This window comes from Notamacropus eugenii, chromosome 1, assembly GCF_028372415.1.
Source record: "Notamacropus eugenii isolate mMacEug1 chromosome 1, mMacEug1.pri_v2, whole genome shotgun sequence".
Classification (NCBI taxonomy): Eukaryota; Metazoa; Chordata; class Mammalia; order Diprotodontia; family Macropodidae; genus Notamacropus; species Notamacropus eugenii.
The window spans coordinates 325,938,387-325,960,364 of NC_092872.1; the positions used below are offsets into that span (position 1 = coordinate 325,938,387).

The 21,978-nt window shown below is 36.1% G+C and overlaps 1 protein-coding gene across 8 annotated transcripts in view; it reads left to right on the forward strand.

Moving 5' to 3' along the window:
* The window catches only part of FERMT2 (FERM domain containing kindlin 2), a 139,902-nt gene extending 130,708 nt beyond the window's left edge, over positions 1-9,194 (forward strand). For 6 of the 8 annotated variants that reach the window (XM_072629691.1, XM_072629696.1, XM_072629694.1 and 3 more), the window contains 4 exons: positions 719-739; positions 1,291-1,415; positions 5,338-5,479; positions 7,903-9,194. In XM_072629691.1, coding sequence (XP_072485792.1) covers positions 719-739; positions 1,291-1,415; positions 5,338-5,479; positions 7,903-8,076 — 462 coding nt within the window. In that variant the 3' untranslated portion in view covers positions 8,077-9,194. The remainder of the gene's footprint in view (positions 1-718; positions 740-1,290; positions 1,416-5,337; positions 5,480-7,902) is intronic. The other 2 variants (XM_072629695.1, XM_072629698.1) reach the window with 1 other exon arrangement.
* Positions 9,195-21,978: the final 12,784 nt, after the last annotated feature.

The following is a 21,978-nucleotide window of genomic DNA, read 5'->3' on the forward strand; positions in this document are numbered from 1 at the left end:
CTGTAAAAAAATAAAAATTAAAAAAAAACAAGAGTTGCTCAGCTTTTACATCTGATAAATGTTGTCTGCTTGAGTAGGATACTTTTTTTTTATGTCTATAGTCCCTGGAGTCTTAGACAATAGTGCTTTTTTTCTCTCTCCAGGAAAAAGGATTCAAAAAGCAGGTGGTAATTGAAGGCTTTGGTTTACTGTTTTAATTTTAGAAACAGTATGTTCATTGTAATGTTTTAATGCACCTGATTTTTTATTTTACTTATCTGAAAGAGTAGTGCATGGATGGTATTACCTTTTACTGCCTTTGAGGTAATGAACTATTTTGAATATTTATATTGTTTTCTCTTTTAAAAATAATGAGTTCTACTATAACCAGTTATAGCTTGGAAACGAGATAAAAAGTGGTGTTTTTCTCTTGTGTATTTTCTCCCCACAAATGGTGTGCACATGTTAGAAGCTTAGTGTTTTAGTAACACAAAATTTTTAAATGATTTCAAATAGTTCCTAGTATAGTTCTGAAATAAAAATGGATCTGTGCTTCCTTGTTTTCATTTTCATGCTTACATTCATTTTGCTTGGTTTCTTCCTAAGGAATTTTGCATGATTTTTGGCTATAATTTTGGTTTGCAGTTGACTGTGACTTTTTCTTTGCTTTGTTGCCATTTTCTGATTCCTTTTTTTTTCTTTCTGCTTCTTTTTTCTTTCCTTCCATTGCCATCCACAGCCAGGCTATATAAGAGATTTGGTAAGTTCACAGTATTTAAAAGTAGACACATACAGAGAATAATTTCACTACTCTTGTATCTACACTGGTTTTATGTGTGTGTGTGTGTATACACACACACACATATATATGTGTAATGTAAAAAAAGGCTACAGTTTTTTCTGGTTACTTAAAAATTAAAAAATGCTTTCTAGTTATTTAAATACTGAAAAACTGCTAACAAATATCTTCTGCTAGAAACTTTCATTTCAATAACTCATTCCATACTTAGATTTTGAAGCCAAATTTATTCTTTAGAGAAAACATCATGTAGGACAGAATAACTATTTTTATTTCACATAAAAGCATCGCCATACTTTAACTTATAATAGACATCTCAAGTAGCAGCTATGTCTCATAATGTTTTTTATATTTGTTATGGGGTAATATATGGAATTAAGCATTAGATATTAATACCAATTTTTTATTATGTAACTAATTAGTTCATATTCTTGTCATGCATATTTTTAGCATAACAACAATTCTTTAAAGATAAGTAACTAATAGTAAAGGTGATGTTTAATTATATACAGATCACAGCAAGAATCCTGGAAGCTCATCAAAATGTAGCTCAGATGAGTCTTATTGAAGCCAAAATGCGATTTATTCAAGCTTGGCAGTCTTTACCAGAATTTGGCATCACACACTTTATTGCAAGGTTAGTGACTCTGCTAAGTACTACTATAAGCTTCAAATTCAAAATTATGAATTTATACTAAAAATATGAAGTCATCTAGCATGAGCTCTCTCTTCTCTCTAATTCCACATCTGTAACCTAACCTTTAACATCATCTTCCATTCTCTGTTTTCTTTTGTCTCTGATCCTCAAAGGTGACCTTTTCTCCTTGTCAAGTTCAGACTCTCTATGTGTGCTATTGATCCCATTTTCTCTAGCAGATTGCCCTCTCTCATCCTCTTTAATTTCTGTTCTCTTCTTTTACATTGGCTTCTTCCTTACTACCAATAAATACATCTTCTTCATACTTAAAAACTTTCATATGACCCCAGCATCCACTCAAACCATTGTCCACTTGCTTTTCATCTCCAAACTATTAGAAAAAACTGTCTATATTTGTTGCCTCCACTTCCTGACATTCCAGTTACTTTTCATCCCCTTGCAGTCTACTTGAACGTTCAACTGAAACTTCTCTTTCTGAGGTAACCAATAACCTAGGAAGTGCTGACTTTGTTGGCTTTCACCTAGTTGTTATGCTTCTTTACTTCTCTGCAAGAGTTAACAATGTTGACCTCCTTTGCTCTGGGTTTTCATGACACTGCTCTCTTCTGGTTTTCCTATATTTCTGACCACTCCTCACTCTCCTTTCTCTATTTCCACCCCCACCTCCAGAATAGTCAGGTCCACAAACATTTATTAAATGCTTAATATATATCAGGCACAGTAAACAAAGAAATCCAAAGACCCTTATCTCCCAAGAAGTTCTAAAGGGGGAGAGACTTTAGACAAGGAGTTTGATTAGATGCCTGTTGCATTATTGAAGGCTTCTGAGCCTACTTGCTCTACAATGGTAGTTGTGTTAATGAAGAGAAGGGGACATATACAGAAAATGACATGAAGGGAATATTAACGTATAGGCTACATGGGATGAGTGAGGGCAAGAAGTCAAGAATGGCACTAAGCCTGGGTAACTGGGAGGATTGTGGTACTCTCAGAAGTAATAAGAAAGTTCAGAAGAGGTGACAGTTTGAGGGGAAAGATAATGAGTTCTCTTTTCCCTATTGAATTTGAGATGCCTCCAGGACCTTCAATTTGAGATGTCCAGAAAGAAGTTAGTGGTGTGACTTAGGAGAGGCATTAGAGGGATTATAATTCAGCCCATGGGGACTGATTCAGTGACCAAGTGAGAAAGTGGGAAAAGGAAAGGCTCAGGACAGAACCTTGAGGAACGTTCGTGGTTAGTAGATGTCACATGAATGCCAGTAGAACAAAGGAAATTGAGAAGGAGCAGGCAAGTAGGAGGAGAACCAGAAGCAAGCAGCGTCACAAAAACCTAAAGAACAGAGAGCACTCAGGAAAACAGGGGGAGCAACATTTTCAAAAATGGCAGATGATTCAAGAAAGATAAAGAATGAGAAAAGGTTATTAGATCTGATGAATACAGGATCATTGTTTCTGTAAATTAGTTACAAATTAGTTTCCAAAAATCAATTTTTGGAAACATGCAAATAAAATGACTACAATATCCATACAGTTTTACTCAGAGATTCCAGTATGTCTTCCCAGGGAAGACATTGGTAAAAAGAGAGTTCCCATATTCGCCAGTTTATAGGAACATTTTTAGTAACAAAACTGGAAAACAAGTAGATGCTGATCAGTTGGGGAATGGTTTAAACAAATTGCGATACATGAACAAAAAAAAAAAGCCATGGTGTAAGAAACAAGGAATATGGATGAATATAGAGAATCAAGGAAAGACTTGCATAAATTGATGCAGAATGAAGTAAGCAGAGCCAAAAAAGAATTGAAAGGGAGTGTTGCAAAATTACAGAGAACCATCATGATCTAAAAGAAATCAGAAAACAACTCCCCCTAGTCCTTTGCAGGGATTGCAGATGATACAGGTGTGAATTGAATATGATGGGATAATTGTATAAAAAATAAAATTAAGGGGTGAGGAAAAGGAATGCACTGGGAGAAGGAAAAGAGAGGTAGACTGGAGTATATTATCTGACATAAAAGAGGTACAACAGAACTTTTGCAGTGGAGGGGAAGGTGGAGGAGGTGGGATAGGGGAGCAGTTTGTGAACCTTACTCTCATCAGACTTGGCTCAAAGAGGGAGTAACATACCATACTCAGTTGGGTATAGAAATATATCTTACCCTACAGAAAACTAGAAGGGGAAGGAGATTATAGAAGGGGGTGGGTGCTGATAGAAGGGAGGGAAGTTTGGGGGAGGTGGTAGTCAGAAGCAAAATACTTTGAGGATGGACAGGTGGAAGAAGAGAAAGAATAGAATAAATGGAGATAGAATGGAGGAAAATATGCGATAATCTTAGTTGTGGAAAAAAATTATAGCAAGTGTCACTGATAAAGGCCTCATTTCTCACATAAGAGAAAATTAAATCAAATTTATAAAGATTAGAGGCATTCAATATTAATTAGAGAATTGCAAACACTCTGAGCTACTATTCCACATCTGTCAGATTGACTAATATGACAGAAAAGGAAAATGACAGATATGGGAAAATCGATACACTGAAGTGTACATAGTGAAATGGTATATTGATTCAACCATTCTGGAGAGCAATTTGAAACTATGCTCAAAGGATTATAAAACCATTTATATTCTTTGGCCAAGCAATACCACTTGGATCTATATCCAAAGAGATAAAAAAGAAAAAAAAAAAGAGGTACAAAAATATTTATAACAGCTCTTTTAATAGTGGCAAAATATTGGAAATTGAGAAGACATCTGTCAATTGGGGAATGACTGGATAAGTGGTTGTATATGATTGTGATGGACCACTATTGTAATGTAAAAATAATGAAAACGGTGGTTTCAGAAAAACCTGGAAAGACTTACATGAACTGATACAAAGTGGCATGAGCAGATCTAGGAGAACATTGTGTGCAGTAACAGCAATATTATACGATCAATTGTGAATGATTTAGCTGTTCTCAGCAATACATGATCCAAAACAGTTCTGAAGGACTTAAAATGAAAAATGTTATCCATCTCCAGAGAAAGAATTGATGGAATCTGAATGTAGACTGAAGCATACTTTTTCTTTATTTTTCTTGGGATTTTTTTGGTCTGTGTTTTCTTTCACGTGACTAACATCCAGATATGTTTTAAATGACTACACATGCACAACTTACATCAAACTGCTTACCTTTTCAATTGGGGGAAGGGGCAGAAAAGGGAGGGTTTGGAACTCAAAATTTTTAAAATGAATGTTAAAAATTGTTTTTACAAGTAACTAGGAAAAAAAGCATTAAAAAAAATGTTTATTGACTGACTTAACTCTCTTGCTGATCTCATCGGTTTCCATGGGTTCAACTATCATTTCTGTGCAGGTGACTACCAAATTTATGCACATAGGTTCCTCCTGACCTCCAGACCCATAAAACAATTGACAGCTAGACATCTCAAAATGCCCAAATTCCACCCCCCAAAACCTCCCCCTAACTTTCCTGTTTGCGTGGAAGACACGAACCATTTTTTTAGAGGTTTTTTTTGGTCTTAGTGTCCTCATCATCTAGCACAGTGCCTGACACATAGAAAGCACTTAATAAATACTCGTTAAATTGAATTATATCTCTTTTACTAATCATGGTATTAAGAAATTTAACTAAAATGATGTTCCTGCTTAAGAACACACCATGATTAATAATAAATCTTAAGCTCCACTAAAATGTAATGTTTTTATGACTTTTACAGATCTTATATATACAGAAAAAAAGAAATTCACCAGGTTTTCTGCTTCACTCCTACAAAAATAAAATGTACACTTCAGTGTTATTAAATTAGTAGCATGTCCACCTATTTAAGCCCACTGAGTAACTGAAAATAAGATATTTTATATGGGTATCTTTCACTTATATAAATAAATGTTACAGATTTCAGGGGGGCAAGAAAGAAGAACTGATTGGCATTGCCTATAATAGATTGATTAGGATGGATGCCAGCACTGGAGATGCAATTAAAACATGGAGATTCAGCAACATGAAACAGTGGAATGTAAACTGGGAAATAAAAATGGTAGGTAAATTTTTCTCTTAATCTATGTAGCCCTTTTGCAGGAAAGTAGAGTAAGTATAAAAGATTGTTAAAGACATCACTGTTACTGCAATATCCTTAAGTTTAGAAACCACACTTCTTTTCTTTATAAAAGAAAAGCAGTGTGGCATTGTTCAAGACTAAGGAACTCTGTTTATCTTTAAATGCTAATGTGCTCCAGTATCAAATGATAACAAATACAGATGCCTCAAAGACAGAAAGGCCTAGGTTCAAGTTCTTCCATACTGTGGCTGTGTGGCCCTGAGCAAGTCACTTAACCTCTCTGTACTATAGACTAAATTTATAAAACATGCTACTCACAGGCTTCATGAAGCCCTCAACACTCCTGAGTGTGACCCAAACAAAATTGATGAGATATTTCACATTATCTTTTATTTTTTTCATTCTTTTGGTTTTGTTTTGTAATTTCTTGGTTTATCATTAAGTCATTGGCTTCCCTCTGCTCCAATCTCATTTTTTAAAGAACTATTTTCTTCAGTGAGCTTTTTAACTTCCTTTTCCATTTGGCTAGTTCTGCTTTTTAAAGCCTTCTTCTCCTCATTGGCTTTTTGGACCTCTTTTTACAATTAAGTTAGCCTATTTTTAAAGGTGTTATTTTCTTCAGTATTTTTTTGGGTCTTCTTTAGCAAGCTGTTGACTCGCTTTTCAAGCTCTTCCATGGCCTCAGCCCATTGCATATTCATTTTGGAAGTACTGGATGCAGAAGCCTTGACTTCCTCTGACAGTATGCATTGTTCTTCCTCATCCAAAAGGGTGGAAGGAAATACCTGTTCGCTAAGAAAGTAACCTTCTATAGTCTTATTTTTTTTCCCCTTTTTTGGGCATTTTCTGAGCCAGTTACTTGACTTCTGAATCCTTTTTCAAGAGGAGGGTCATAGTGCTCCTCCTCACCCCAGGACTGTCCATGCTCAGGGCTGAGATTCAGATCAGCTGCTCAATTGCCCCAGGGGCTTTAGGCCAAGTGCTTCACAGATGGATGCTGGCGCCTGCCACTTGGGACCTGTGCTGGGGAGGGGCCCTGCTCCCCTCTTGACCAAATGGAAAAGCCCTCTCACTGACCTTTGAAGCTTTCTTTGGCGCTTGTGAGTTGAGGGATCTGAGACCCTCCCTGCTGGGGATTCTGCCCTGGAGGCCTGTTTCGGTCCTCTTCCTCCCAGTGCGGCACAGCCAGGGCTGGGCTGGGCTCTGCTCTGCTAAGTGTCCCATGCGATAGACCTTTCCTGTCAGCCTTCCAGGTTACCTTTGGCTGGAAATCTCTTTCACTCTGTCTTTCTGTGGCTTCTGCTGCTCTAGAATTTGTTGAGTCATTTTTTAAAGGTATTTTATGGGCTGTGGGGTAAGAGCTAGAGTATATTCATCTTTCTACTCTGCCATCTTGGCTCTACCCACCCCAAACAAAATTAAAATGTAATTGGGAAATAGTTAACAAAATAAAAATGCCATAAAACATAGATATTATTACATTTTAAAACTAACTCAATATACAACCTACAGGGATACTTATTTATAGATTCTTTTGAGTTTGGCAACACAGTTCTAAGTGATTGTAAGAAAATAAGTTGAAGGGAAGGTACCAGCCTGTGTTGGTAGAGAGTTTCCTCAAATGGAAATTCTTATAGCAATGAAATCAAGGTCCAGGGCCATTTCCTCTTCGTATCCATTTTAGTCATTTGATATTGGGGTCCATTGGTATTTTAAAATGAACAGAGTTCATAAATTTTTAACAACATATTTTAGGGATATAGTCAAGTTATGTAAAAAGATAATTTGAAAAGTTTGATTTAGAGTAATAGTATCCTTTAGTGTCATGGTATGATTTTTTTTTTTTTAATAAATCCTTAGCAGTGCCATTCTATAGTTCCCAATTCTAGGATGTTAAGGTTTCCGAGACCTAAAGGTTAAATTTCTAAAGCAAATGTCAAATGAAACACAGGAAGTAGATTTTCTCCCAGGACTTCAAGAGACTTTCTCATTAATTGAATCACCAGCTTAGATTCAGAGACTGGGAAAGCTGTAACTTAATGACCTAAATGTTTTTGCATTCATTTTCTTTCTAGAACATGAAAAGATTAAACAGAGGAGCATGATTTATTTACTGAACAGCAACCTATATAACTGAAAGGCATTATTAGTTTATAATTTTTTTAAATAGTAAATATTTTGAGTACCACTAACTTTGTAAATATTTAATATAAATTTTCTTATCTTCAGCCAAATAAAGCTGTCTGACATGGATGTGACTATAATCAAGACAGATTAGGAAGGAAAAACAAAGCTGCTGCTAGAATTAATGGAAAATTCCATTTATAAAAATTAATGGAATTAACAAATAGCTTTATTTGAATACACAAAGCTATTTAAGCCTCTTTTACCTTTCGTTCTAGGTTACAGTAGAGTTTGCTGATGAAGTGCGATTGTCTTTCATTTGTACTGAGGTGGATTGTAAAGTTGTTCATGAGTTCATTGGAGGCTACATATTCCTCTCAACACGTGCCAAAGACCAAAATGAAAGTTTAGATGAAGAGATGTTCTACAAACTTACAAGTGGTTGGGTGTGAGTTGAATGTATTTTATAATGAAACCTCATAGCCATTATCAATATTTAACTTTAAAAGCTGTTATTTGAAATATGCTGCTTAATAAAGTAAGCTTGAAATGTATCTCTTATCATGAAAAATTTTTTAACCTTATCAGAAGATTAATTATCAAAAGTTATTATGTACACAAAAAGGCACATCCATTAATCAGCAATCATGATACTACATATGGACAACAGTATGTGACAAACAGTGCTTATAGCTGTAAACCTCAAGGTGATGAGCAGATCAAAAACTAAATTTCATCAATTTAAGCTAGCCAGATTGTAAGAAATACAAACCATTTACTATAATGCCATCCGGGCTTAAACTATATGAAGACTATTTATCATGTTTAACTTGTGTGTTTTATTGTATATGTAAATTTGGCCTCATATTTAGAAGTAGCGTGTTTTAGACTTTATTTTATCGCTACCTAAATGGCCTGAAATTTTGGAAGAGTCATTGTGTTTGAACTTGAAGGATAATAATGTTAACTCTGTTATACCTATTTTATCTCTCTTAACCTTTTCCATTTTTTTGTGTTTTTATTTTTATTCTTACACCATATTGTATAAAATACTTGCAGTATTCACCAGCATATTCACTATCTGCCTAAAATATGCAACTTTTGCATTATAATATGAAGTAAAGGTCTATGAAGTATGCATTTTGTATAACTAATGTACAAACACAAATTTTATAAAATTGTACAGTTTTTTAAAACTAGTATCACTGATCAGCCAGGGAAAATGGCTTAGATAAAGTATCACCATTAATTATATGCTTTTAAAACTATGTATATCAACTTGGTAGAAACTAATTATAACAATGCATTTTTTATCTCTGCTAAATTAAGTATGATTTTGTTATAACTAGTGATGATTACGCCACAGTGTCCTTCACTCTGACTTTCAGAACTTGGCATTTCTAGCCTGCTGCACTCTTGCATTCTGCCTTGATGCTAGTTAGAGAATTCCAAATCCTACATAAGCCAGAAAAGAGCCAAGAAGTGGATTACCAGTATCGTTCAACATCCTGTTGTTTAAAAACTATATAAATGCATTTTATTTTAAATAAAAGCAAACTCTTTCATTTAACATTGGTTTTCTGTTGTTATGTTTACCAAAAATGAACTTTTACTTTTTCTAAAGAAGAACGTCTGGCTATTAGTATTACCCTTTGCTTTGGTGGCAGTCTGTCACCAAAATTCTGCAGTGTCATGGCAAAAAATATTCCTTTGTTAAGAACTCAACCACTTGGCCTGGGAATCTATTATCATTTCATTTATTAAAAATAAACTTTTGACAAAAATATCAGATATCAGTCACCACAAAGTAATAATCACTAATACAGTGTATTAGTTCTGTCAGTGTAAATGAATAGCCAAGTAACGACAGTCTTTTTCCCTGTAATACCTGGAGTTTTTTTTTCATTAAAGTTTAAATGAAAAGGAATAGCTTAATGAAAAGATCATCTTATTTAGCTTTAAGCTTGTAATATGCTTTCCCATTCTCCTCTTAAACTGTAGCCATCTTAGATTCCTCTGATTCCTTCATGCTTTCTGATCTTGATTCTTTGCATTGTTTCTTTCTCCTTCCTTTCTTTTATATTTCATGTTATATTATATTTATACTTCCATAATTCAGGTCTTTATTACTCCATACCTTCACTGTTCTGCTATTGCAGAACAGCCTGTTAAGGTTAACCTTAGCATAACCTTCTAACTGGTCTCCTTGCTTCTGGATTTTTAGATACTTATCTATCACATCTATCCTATTTAAGCATCTGTAGTGAGTTTCAGTTCTTTACATAATTAATAATTAAGTCTGGTGTTTAAGACTCTCTATAGCCTGACCATAGGAACATCCACCTTTATCTCTCCACTGTTTTCTATGTATACCCCCACTCCCTAGTAAATGTGAACTACTTGCTCTTCCCCAAATACTCATTTCTACATCCATGCCTTTGTTTGTCAGCCCCTCTCCCTACCATCTTTACTTAATTAAAATTCTTCCTGTTTTTTAGGACCAAGTTTGTATTGCCACTTTCTCTGTAATGCCATCTCAGGCCATCCCAGACAGAAATGTTCTTTCCGTTACTTTGCATATTTCTACCATTTCTTTCATACTCCTAACATTGTAGTTATTTGCACATATTTTTTCTTCTCTAAGAGAGAAAACATTGCATAGTAGATAATTGGCCTTAAAGTTTGAAAAACCTGAATTTGAATTCATCTTCTGATACCTCTAAAACTGTAAGTTGCAGAATAGTTTCTATAATATTTCCTTAGTCCTTTGTTAAGTAGTCCTGTCCCCTGGAAAGAAAGAAAGAAAAAGGATGAAGTTAAACTTACCCCTTAGGCTACACAAATCATCCCTTTAAGTGATCTAGAATTTTACTGGTGGAGTGCTTGGAGCCCAATTCTAAAAACACATTTCTCTCTAAAAAATCACATTTCTCCCTAGCCTCAAAACACTATCACAGGCTGTTTCTCCCCAATCCAAAGATAACCTGCCCTAGACCTCTCTTCCTGATACAGCAGCCAGCTTCACCTATAGAATTTATTAGCTTGAACTAGCTGTAAACTGGCTGAAGTGGCTGAACTGTTACTGGGTCATAATGACATTTACTACTCACTGGCCAGTCATACGTATCCTAGACTTAGACATACGAATACTCCCAGGTTTATCTTGTCCAATAAAGACATTGATGGGAGCAGCCTGGGTATTTCTCAGTCAACCCTGACCATTAGTTGACTTAGTGACATTTCAGGCCTAAAACCACACCTCCATGTAGCTCCCCCTTGGTCTATTTCCTGGTGAACTCTGGGTAAAATATCTTTGCAGTAGATACTAAAAGTGCATGTTCCTTTAAGAACTAACCACTCCTTAACCACTCCCTAATCTTGCTATTTGGAACATGTTTTACTATAGAATATCCTATATAAACTTTAACTGTACCCCTCTAAGGTTGCAGTTTCCCTAAAAATTTTTGCCCGCTGAAAAGCGTAATAAATCTTTACTACCTTGACCTCAAGAATGCTTGAATCTGCAAATTCTTTTCCAGACAGCGCAGACAGGGATCTCCAATTTTAGGGTTCCTGTATCTTCCTAACCCTCATCACTACCAAGGATCCAAGTTGAGCTCACTGCCCTATAACTATGGAAATCCCTTTTTTGAAATTCAGGACATTCACTTATGCGTAATCTTGTGGTGTGTCTTAATTCCTCAAAGATCATCAACAGTAGTTTAACAATCATTTGCAGGTTCTTTCAGTATCCTGAAAGGTCATTTTTTCAGGTGACTTGAATTCATTGAAGGTAGCTAAGATTTCTCTTACCATTTCTTCCATTTTCTTCCATTTTAATTCCCTCAAGTCTTTCTGCCATGATGGGTAAACCAGGAGCAAAGTAGAAATTAAGTAGTTCTGTTTTCTTCTAGTTGTTTCACCCATTTTCACATATATTTAAGTAAGGAATGAATTGTTCCCATCAAAGATTTTTTTAAAAGATCTCTTTGTTATCCTTAATATTTTTCAGAAGCCCCAGATCATACTCAGCTTTAGCTTTCTTGATGTTCTTTTTATAGGACCAGCTTCTCTTTTGCCTTCATCCTCTATTGAATGACCTTGCTTCCAGACTTTGAGCAGAATTTTTTAATAGCAAAGCTTAACAGACAGTCCCTGTGTAACTATATTGGTTACTTTAGACTCCTCCCCACTTTTCTTGATCAAAATAGTTATTAAGTACATTGTCAGAATTTTTCTTAGAAATCTTTCTTGATCCAGCTTTCCTTTTAGGAACTTTTCTCTGGACTTTTAGACATTAGATCTTATGAAGTCATTTTATTACAGGAAACTAAAGTTTTTAAATGCTTTCTCATTAGATAACTGATAATCAAGGCCAAAAATGCTTATGAATAATTAATTGTGATACAAAGCAAAAACCAAGTCATGAACATAACTAATTCCTGTTTTTTCTCCTTGACAATAGCCAAGTCTTTATTGAGATTAAGACATAGCCATTACCCTTAGAAAAATACTCAGATGTTGATGGGATAATCTTTGCTATTATATTGACTAGGAACAAAAGTTAAACTTGATAATACTTTGTTAGTTGTTTCCTTTTCTTCACATATATTTCAAGTTGTGGTAATTTGTGAAGAATTTGTTCCAGTTCTCCATCATTAATATTGTCTCCAGCTATTACAGATTAGTTTGCTGGTGATTTATCATGGCATGAAAGATCATGGCAAAGCTGCACAAATTCAGGCACATCCTCTCAAGCTGAAAATACTCTTAGTGCAATGTTAGACATGTTTATGCTGGAGATCAAGTTCTCATGCGTATAGAATGACAGATCTTTTGAAATATTGAAGTTTAATATGAATTATGATATACTTACTATAAAATAATTTGTATTTCTAAATTTATATCACTGTAAGTGTTTGCATTGTCACCACCGTTATTTGGGCCTTCATTAATTACCTCATGAAATGGCCTCGTTGCCACTGTTAGGAAAACTGAGTTCAAATCCTGGATACCTCCTAGGTTTGAAAGCTTGACCAAGCCATTAAAATTGATTGGGCCTGGAAAATGGAAATAATAATGCTTATATTCAATAGGTCCTTGTGGGGAAAGTGTTTTGTAAGCTTTAATACAGTGAGTAAATGTTAGTCATTAGTCCTCTTTATTTCAGTCAGACTTGCTGAACAGGGCCCAAGTTTTCCCCAAAAATTTATGCTATCCACTTAGCATGAAATACCTTAGCTCTCTTTATAGCAACCTATAACAATGTAGAGATAATCCAAATTTCAACAGTTGTTCAGATAGTTGTTGAATTAGTGAATTAAGTAAATGGATAGAGTTCTGGACCTGGAGTTAGGAAGATCTGTTTCACATACTTACTAGCTGTGTGACCCTAGGAAAGTTTTGTAACCTCTGTTTGTCTCAGCTTCCTCAATTATAGTGTACTAATTATAAATCCTAACTATGACACACGTAATGATATTTCTGTGGGAAAATGGCATTCAAAGTTCTGTCTTGGGATTCCAAGGACACATATCATTGCATTAGAGCAGGAAATCCAATTTTTCCTGTCCTTCTTCTCGATCTTCCAGGCAGGATTAAACCCCTTCAACATCAAGCCACAAGTGGGCTTTATGGCCTGACCTAAATGCCATTAAGATTGTGTGGGATAAAAAGACCCTTACTCAAAATTTTAAATAAATGAAGAGGCTTCTCAATAAGAACAGAAAGAAAAAGATTTATTACAGTTCTCAAGAAAGGGATGTCCTTCCACCAGGTCAGGGGAACCTGATAGAAGGAGGCCACTTATGGAAATTAAAGCACAATTTTTATACCCTAACGCAGAGAATCCCACCTCCCCACTATCCCACCTCTCCGTTGGCTGGGAGGCTCACAATCGAAGCACGAAAAACTAGACAAACCCTGGGAGATCTTCACCTATCCCAACACAGTTGCCTCATCTAATATCTAACTTAACTGCTGATGTGGCTTTAGAAAAGAGGAGAGGGGGAGAAGCAGGAGTTGGTAGCATTGATGGTGGCAACAGTACAACAAACAAAGGGGAGATTTGAGTAACTTCCAAGTTTGGCTACAGCCCACAGCACTGTCACAAAGAAAGCTGGTAAGGTGGGGGGGAACCAACTGACTGTCCACAGACCTTGGATACCTGAAACTTGGGTATCCAGGGAGAGAGGCCTTATGGAAGAGAAATTTTATTTAGAAAATCCAATATTCCCCATATTTTTATTATGAAAAGTCTTCACAATCTCCTCATCTCACTCAAGATAATGAGAATACAAATTAGTCTTCCACTCCCACGGGACTCTGGGTTCCTATGGGTCTCAACCTGTGGTCTTAATCGTGTGTGGGATGGCTCAGGTCCCTACATAAATCAATTACTCAGAGGCCTCTCAAAGTGATGACAGAAAAGCGATTTATTCGATTCTCGAGAATCTGGACAATCCTACAGCAGTTCACCTGGAGTAGGAAAGCCGAAGACAAAGAAAAGGAAGTGATTTATATAGACTCTAACACAAGTCCCTCCCCCCCCACTGACCATTATTCTCATTAGCTGAGAATATGATCTTACATTCTAGACATGAAATCTAACCAATCCCTTTTGAAATGAAAACATTGAAGAATTAGGTAAACTTTATCCAATCATTGAGACCCTAATGTACTACATAGTTTTATATCCTTATATGGAATTATTCTGTTCTAAAAATATAGTAACCTTGAGCCTCTCGGTCTTACCTCACCCCTGGGAAAAGAATTACAATCTGAGAAGTCTTCACTAAACCTATCCCACTCAATCGTAAAAGGTGAAGTTTAAATATTTGTGTAAGTGGAGCCTGGGGATACTTTGGTCTTGGGGTAGCTCCTTCTTTGTCCCCTTTTTTTCTACAGACCCCAGGGTTTAGTTTTCTGCATCATTTCTACTGCCAGAGATTATAAATAATCCCAACCTGTGTAATTCCACTTACCTTTTTTTGCACTTGGACTCAGTAGCAAAAATTTCAGGTAGAACTTGCTAATGAGTCCTTTGAGTATATTAAGGAAAAATTAATGTTTCAGAGGAAGAAGTTTCTTTAGAATTCTGGGGGGAAATCAGGTAAAGAACAGACTAGAGCCTATTTTGTCTTTGTCCTGAAACCTGCTTTTCTGATGTTGCTGTTTTTGTCTGTGCCATAACCTAATTTCCCAAGTTTCAAACCTTAATGTTACTTTTGACCCTTTATTCTCTCTCACCTCTCAATTTGATCAGTTGAATTCTATTTGTATCTTATCTTTTACATTCAGTCTTATTCTCTCCATTCCAATCCTATAGACATCTTACTTTACCATTTGCTTAGACTGTTGCAAGAATTTCCTAAAAATTCTTGATGAATCATGTGAGTATAGTGTTAAAAGTAACCTGAACAGCATTTACATTTATTATGAAGTCTTAGGCAGGGAATCAGTGATGATAAGGGTAGACATGCTGTTTTCTGCTGCCCATTCAAGACAAGTGATACAGAAAAGTGAAGCTGAAAATAGGATTTAGATTTCTGGATCACAGCCCATTGTATAACCACCAAACTAGATACCAACTAAACAGTAGAAAAAAGAACTTTTGTTGAGTCCCTCAGAAGTTCATGGAGACAAAAGCCAAGAAAATTTTTGTCATTCAGCCATGCCCAACTGTTTGTGACCCCATTTGGGGTTTTCTTAGCAAAGATACTGGAGCAGTCTGCCATTTCCTTCTTCATCCCATTTCACAGATAAGGAAGAGGAGGCAAACAGGGTTAAATGACCTGCCCAAGGTCACACAGTTGTACATGTCTGGGGTAAGACTTTAACTTAGGTCTTCCTGACTAGGCCCAGCAACTTATTCACTGAGCCATCCACCTGCAGTCCAAGAAAAATCAATAATAAACCCCTCAAATTTCTATAGGCTAATATCCAAAATTTCAAAAACAAACATGAGAAATGAGAGATCCTAATGAAAAGAAGGAAAATGACATCCCTGAGAGTCAATGGGATGAGATACATGGCAGAAATGTGTCATCTTGGATGGATGTAAGTTATTTGAAAGAAATATTTATCTCAAGAGGAGATTGAGGGTGGGGTGAGAATAAAACAGTGGCTAGCAGTATACATTAAAACATACTTATTGGGAAAATTCAGGACTCAGAGGAGACATAGGCGTATGGTGGAAGGCATTTACTAAGGAAGGGAGGAAGGAGAAATACATTCTAATGCTAATAATATTGAACATACTACAATGTGGAGCATACTACAAGCTACATGAACAGAATGAAGAATAGATGAAGTCAGAAAACCAATAAAAACCCTGATATGCCATCGCTGTAATGAGAAACTTCAATTATCCAAATGTCAGCTGGTGTTTTGTATGCCAAAATCAGAGCACTTAACTTTTTAACTTCCTTATATGGTAATATTTGAACAAGTGAAGAAACCAAGGAAGAGGGATCCTATTCTGGATCTTAGTCCCACCAAGAGGGAGGAATTGGTTGCTGGGATGAAAATAAGGGTAATCTTGGGAAGAGGTGACTGTTCCTTCCTAGAGTTTGTGATAGGGAAGAAAGCCAAGAATAGCCTGACATGTGCCCTGGATCTTGAAAGAGCAGATTTCAAAAGGTTCAAGGAAGGATAGATAGAGAAGTTCATGGATTAAAGTTTCACAAGGAAAGTCAGCCCAGGAAGAATTAGAAAAATGAAATTCTAAAAACAGAATTTTAAGAGGAAAAACAGAAAACTCCTGACTTCTGATTACTCTTTGAATGTATTTTTGCCTATCTATTTATCTTTAAATCTTAGTGAAGTGTTGAACACAAAGTAAGTGCTTAATGATTATTGACTCTTGCCTCCAGGAATCCCTTTGTTTACAAACTCCTTTGGGATTTAAAGTCTTTTTTCTTGGCTCCTGTCTATCCTGTCAACCTGACTCTATATACCCTTATTCTGAAATGCTCTCCCTTCTAACCTTTAAGGCTCTGTTCAAGTGCTTCCTCCTACAAGAAGCTTTTCCCTAATCTTTCAGTAAAGACTATACAAGTTACATTGCATTTGTTCTGTTTGTAATAGGGCTTTATCACCTAAATTGGTGGCAGCCATCTGGAAAATCATCCCACAACATAGGTGGGAGTAGCTTCTTTCCACTGGCTGCATAGCCATATTAAAACTGGGAAACAAACTCTCTTTCCCACATCATAATGATAGGGTTCAGACTCTGGAAACCTCCCTGAACTCCCCTAGAATCTCCCCACCTGGTCTTTCATACTCAAATTTGTAACCTGGTCCTCCTGAATCCTCTCATTTAATCTGGCCTTTCATATTCAAAAATGTTGCCCTTGGCCTAGCCTGGCCTTCCATTGTCTGTTATCTCTGGATTGCCCCACCTGCTTCCCACCCAAACCCTCCATTGTCTGATATCTCCTGATTGCCTCCAGCTGTTTCCAACCCTTGACCAGCCACCCCCTCCTTGGACTTTTCCTCTAGACCCTCCCTAAACCCCTCCAGCTCTGACTCTATCTAGCTGAGATTTGCATCTGGCTCCCTTGTGAATACAAGCTTTACAAATGTTTAGGTTCCTTAAGAGTCAACCCAATATGGTGAATCGTTAATAAACTTTGTCTGTCTTTGGCTTTAAGAAGGCTTGACCCCAGTTGATAAATGGTCAAAGGATATGAACAGGCAGTTTTCAGAGGAAGAAATTAAAACTATCTATAGTCATATGAAAAAATGCTCTAAATCACTATTGATTAGAGAGATGCAAATCAAAACAGCTCTGAGGTACCACATCACACCTATCAGATTGGCTAACATGACAGAACAGGAAGATGATAAATGTTGAAGAGGATGTGGGGGAGAGTTGAAACACTAATTAATTGTTCGTGGAGTTGTTAGCTGATCCAGCCATTCTGGAGAGCAATTTGGAACTATGCCCAAAAGGTTACAAAAAATGCATACCCTTTGACCCACCAATATCACTTCTAAGACTGTATCCCCAAGAGGTCATAAAAATGGGAAAGAATCCCACATGTACAAAAATATTTATAGCAGCACTCTGTGGTGGCCAAAAACTGGAAATCAAGGGGATGCCCATCAATTGGGGAATGGCTGAATAAATTATGGTATATGAATGTAATAGAATACTATTGCTATAAGAAATGATGAACAGGAAGACTTCAGAGAGGCCTGGAAAGGCTTATATGATCTGATGCTGAACAAAAGGAGCAGAGCCAGGAGATCTTTGTGCACAGCAACAACCACAGTGTGCGAGAGTTTTTCCTGTTAGACTTGGAACTTCATTGCAATGCAAGGACTTAAAAAAAATTCCCAATGGTCTCTTAAGGCAAAGTGCCTCCCACATCCAGAGAAAGAACTGTGGAATTCAATCGCAAAATGTAGCAGATAATTTGTGTGTGTGTATGTGTGTGTGTGTATTGTGTTTTGATTTGTTATATGATTTCTCCCATTTGATAATGTTTAATATAAAATTTTGGAATAATCTCTTTGTTCTCTCTGAAGTAAACTCAGAGAGTGCCTCTTCCTATGTCAGCAAAAGCCAGCCAAGGCCGACTCTACACTCCTTAAGGAGACCTTTAACCTAAGACACTATATCTTGAATAATGAGACTTTCCTTTATATCTTATTATCTATAGACATATACTATGTTATGGCATATTAATGGTAAAGAAAATATAGACATCTTAGGTTGTAATTTCTATTGAACTTTGTTTACCCTTTCCTGTGTCAGCTATTTCGAGTACCTGTTTAGGACAGGAAGCCTGGTGGGATTTTCTTATTGTATGTCACAGAGACATATATTTACACAGCCTGGAATCGCAAGGCCCAACCGACATTACTTTGTTAATTGTCTTGTCTTACTGAATTTATGATTTGTTCAACTAGGAGAGTTCCTTTCTCACGGCAAAATGTATATAAGCCAGAAGATTTCTGCACTGGGTAGCCAGAACATTTCTGGCTCCATAATGCATTATGTTACCGTTGTCTTTAATAGGGAATTGATTAATTAATTAAATCATAAAATGTATGCATTTAGCCTGTTGCCCTTTTTTTTTAACCAAGTTTTCACGTCAACACATTCATTTTAATTCTTCTACACAGCATGACTATAGTGAAAATGTATTTAATAGGAATGTATGTGTAGATACTCTACTATATAAAACTGTATGCTGTCTCAGAGAAGAAACAGGGAAGGAAGGAGAAAAAATCTAAGTTATATTGTAGTGATTGTAGAACACTGAAAATAAATAAAATTAATTTAAAAAATAATAATAAAAAAGACTTGAGTCGAATTCATTTGAGCAGGACCCAGCATGTTTGTATCTCAGGGTCCCGCAGCACCCCTCAGACCTCAACAATAGCATCCAAGAGAGTGAAAGGTCCTGTTACAACCACAACATAGATAAGTATGAACTGATTGAATTCAGAGAAAAACTACCTTCCTCCCCTCCTCCTTGTAGGACCTGTGACTCTACAAAACTTTTCAGTTCTAGATAGAGGCATTGGGATCTCTGGACCCGAATCAAGCTATTGAGGTTTGGGGTGCTCAGGACCCCAAAATACCAACATGCTGGGTCCTACCGAATGAATTCGACTCAAGCCTTCTTTCAGCCAAAGTAAAATAAAATTTGTCAAAGGTTCGCCATATTGGGTTGACTCTTAAGAAACCTAACCATTTGTGACACTTAAGCTAGCCAGATAGAATATTAGCTAGACAGAGTCAGAGCTAGATTGAATCTGAGCACTTTCAAGGAGGCAAAATGGAATTTATATACAGAAAGACTGTGGGAAAGATCTAGAGGTGGTCTAGTAGTCTCCAGGAGGTCCTAAGGAGAATCTTGATGAGATTTAGGTAATGATGTAATCAAGGGTGGGAGATAACTAGAGGCAGTTGGGAGGTATCAGACAATGGAGGGTTTGGGTGGGAATCAGGTGGGGCAATCTAGTGGTAACAGACAATGGAGGGCCTGGCTAGATTAAGGGTAACAGATTTGATTTTGAAAGGCCAGATTAAGTGGGAAGATTCAATGAGATTTCCAGAATCTTTGCCCCATCAAAGCCATGGTGATTTTTCAGGCAGGATTCCCAGCAAGACGTTTCAGCCAGTCCCAGCAGGAAACTGTGAGAGTGCTTAGGACTTAAGCACAATGATTTATTTTACACATGGAGGTTGGTACTTTGATTTGAGCATATTGTGAACCTAGTCCCCTTCTCCCACTCCAAAATGAGGAGATTGAGGAAGAAGGAATTATCTCTCCCACACACACCCCAGGTGTTGGGAGGATATCTGTATATTTGTTCTTCATATATATATTTCAAATAAATCTTCCTCTGTAAAAGCTAATCCTAAATGGTTAAATGGAACTAGGCTGCAAAAATTAGAATTAGCAGAGCCCCATCAGTGGAAGCTGGAACCAATGTCAGAGAAACTAGACACTTACCTTAAGAGTACCAGAGAACCCTGGGCCAGAGTAGTCAACAGTAATCAACACGTGTGTATACATGCATACGTTATGTGTGCATACAATCATATATTTGTGTAAAATATAGGTAGATATATACATTATATAATAGAGGAAAACAAATTCATAAATCTAAATATGAATGCATCAAATTCTACAAGAAAAGAGAATAGAGGAATGGATATAAAAGCAAAAGCCAAAATACACTAAGTGCAAGAAACATTTAAAGAGAAAGAGAGAAAATGAAGGGGTAGAATAAAATCTATTCATCAGGTAATTCTGAACATATAGGATTTGCAGTTATGGTCTCAGATAAGTAAACATTAAAAACTAGCAAAGTTAATAAACAGAAACCATAATAGAAATAAAAAACAACGTTGAAAGGCATCCTAGACAATGACAAAGACAACATTAAATATGTACACCAAAAGGTATAGTAGCTTAGTTCTCAAAGGAAAAGCTAAGCAAATTGGAAAGAGAGTGTATAAAAACACAATAATAGATTTTTATATTATGCTCTAAAAGCTGAGTACATCTGACAAAGAAAAAATACAGAGCTGAAAAATTGTTTGATAAAACTGACTTCTGAATGAAAATATTAAGAAAACATATTTCTTGGTATCTCATATCTTTAGAAAAATTAATCATGTATTAAAACATAAACAATCGATCATCCAACATTTGTTAAGTGTCCATATGTTCTAGATATTGTCTACTAGGCACTAAGATAAAAATCAGCCAGTCACTGCTCTCAAGGACTAATTAATTGATAAATGAATCATAATCTAATGCAAAGAGGTGGATACTATATTATGTTTTCTTGTAGAATGTAATACCATAAATAGTCAAACAAATAAAGAAAAAGGGAGTAAATGAAACAAACCTAAAAGAAGATTAAGTAGTAACATTTTGAATAAGGAATCGGTTGAAGAACAAATCGTGGAAATCATAAATAACTGTGTTAAAAGTAATGATAAAAATAAAACAACATATCAAATGTTCCTTATAGGAAAATTTATATTTCTGAAAATTTATATAAATGGAAAAAGAAAGGATGAATAGTTAAATGTGATCTTTTTAAGACCAGAAAACGAGCTATAAATTCAAAAGAAGAGATTGAAAATTAAAGGAGAAACAAAGAAGTTTGAAAATGTTATAGAACTGAGCTAATTTCTTGTAGATTGTCAATTGAAAAGAATATCAGTAAACCATTATCTACATTAATTAAGAAAAAGAGAAGAAAATTGTTAGCAAGTTAAAAATGTAGATTGACAAGAGATTAGGAATTTTAAGAAGTGTAATGGTAATGTAAATGGGAAGATCTTTCCCATTCATTAATTGGTCAATGTGACCTATTTAGATCACATGGAAGCCTAAGTCACATGTGGTGGGAGAAGCTTGCTGAAAATTTGGTACAGGAAAGGTGAAGCAGAAGTGGGAGGAAGCTGGTCAATCTAGTCAGAGCTGGGAAGGACACAGGCAGGCAGGCACAGCTTAGGGTCCTGAGTGTTTGTTTGTGGGAAGGTCCCAGCAGGGGGCAGGGAGGGTTGGGAATGGCTTTGCCCCCCTTCAGTGATAGCCTGTATTGACTTCTTGGTTGTTATGATGGATTTGGCTTTCTGGTTCTAGGATTTGGCTTTCTGGTGTCTAAATGTTTTTCCTCTGCCCTTTATATGGAGTCTGTTATACTTTGCAATTGAGGACTATGCAGACATATTCATAGTCACTACTAGTGCTGTGAATATTGCCTTGGTGACACAAGAAGTTATCAACTAATATATAGTTATACACAAAAAGCACCTGAGAAATAAAGGGAAATTAATGTGTATCTTCAAAAAGATAAAATATCCAAACTAACAA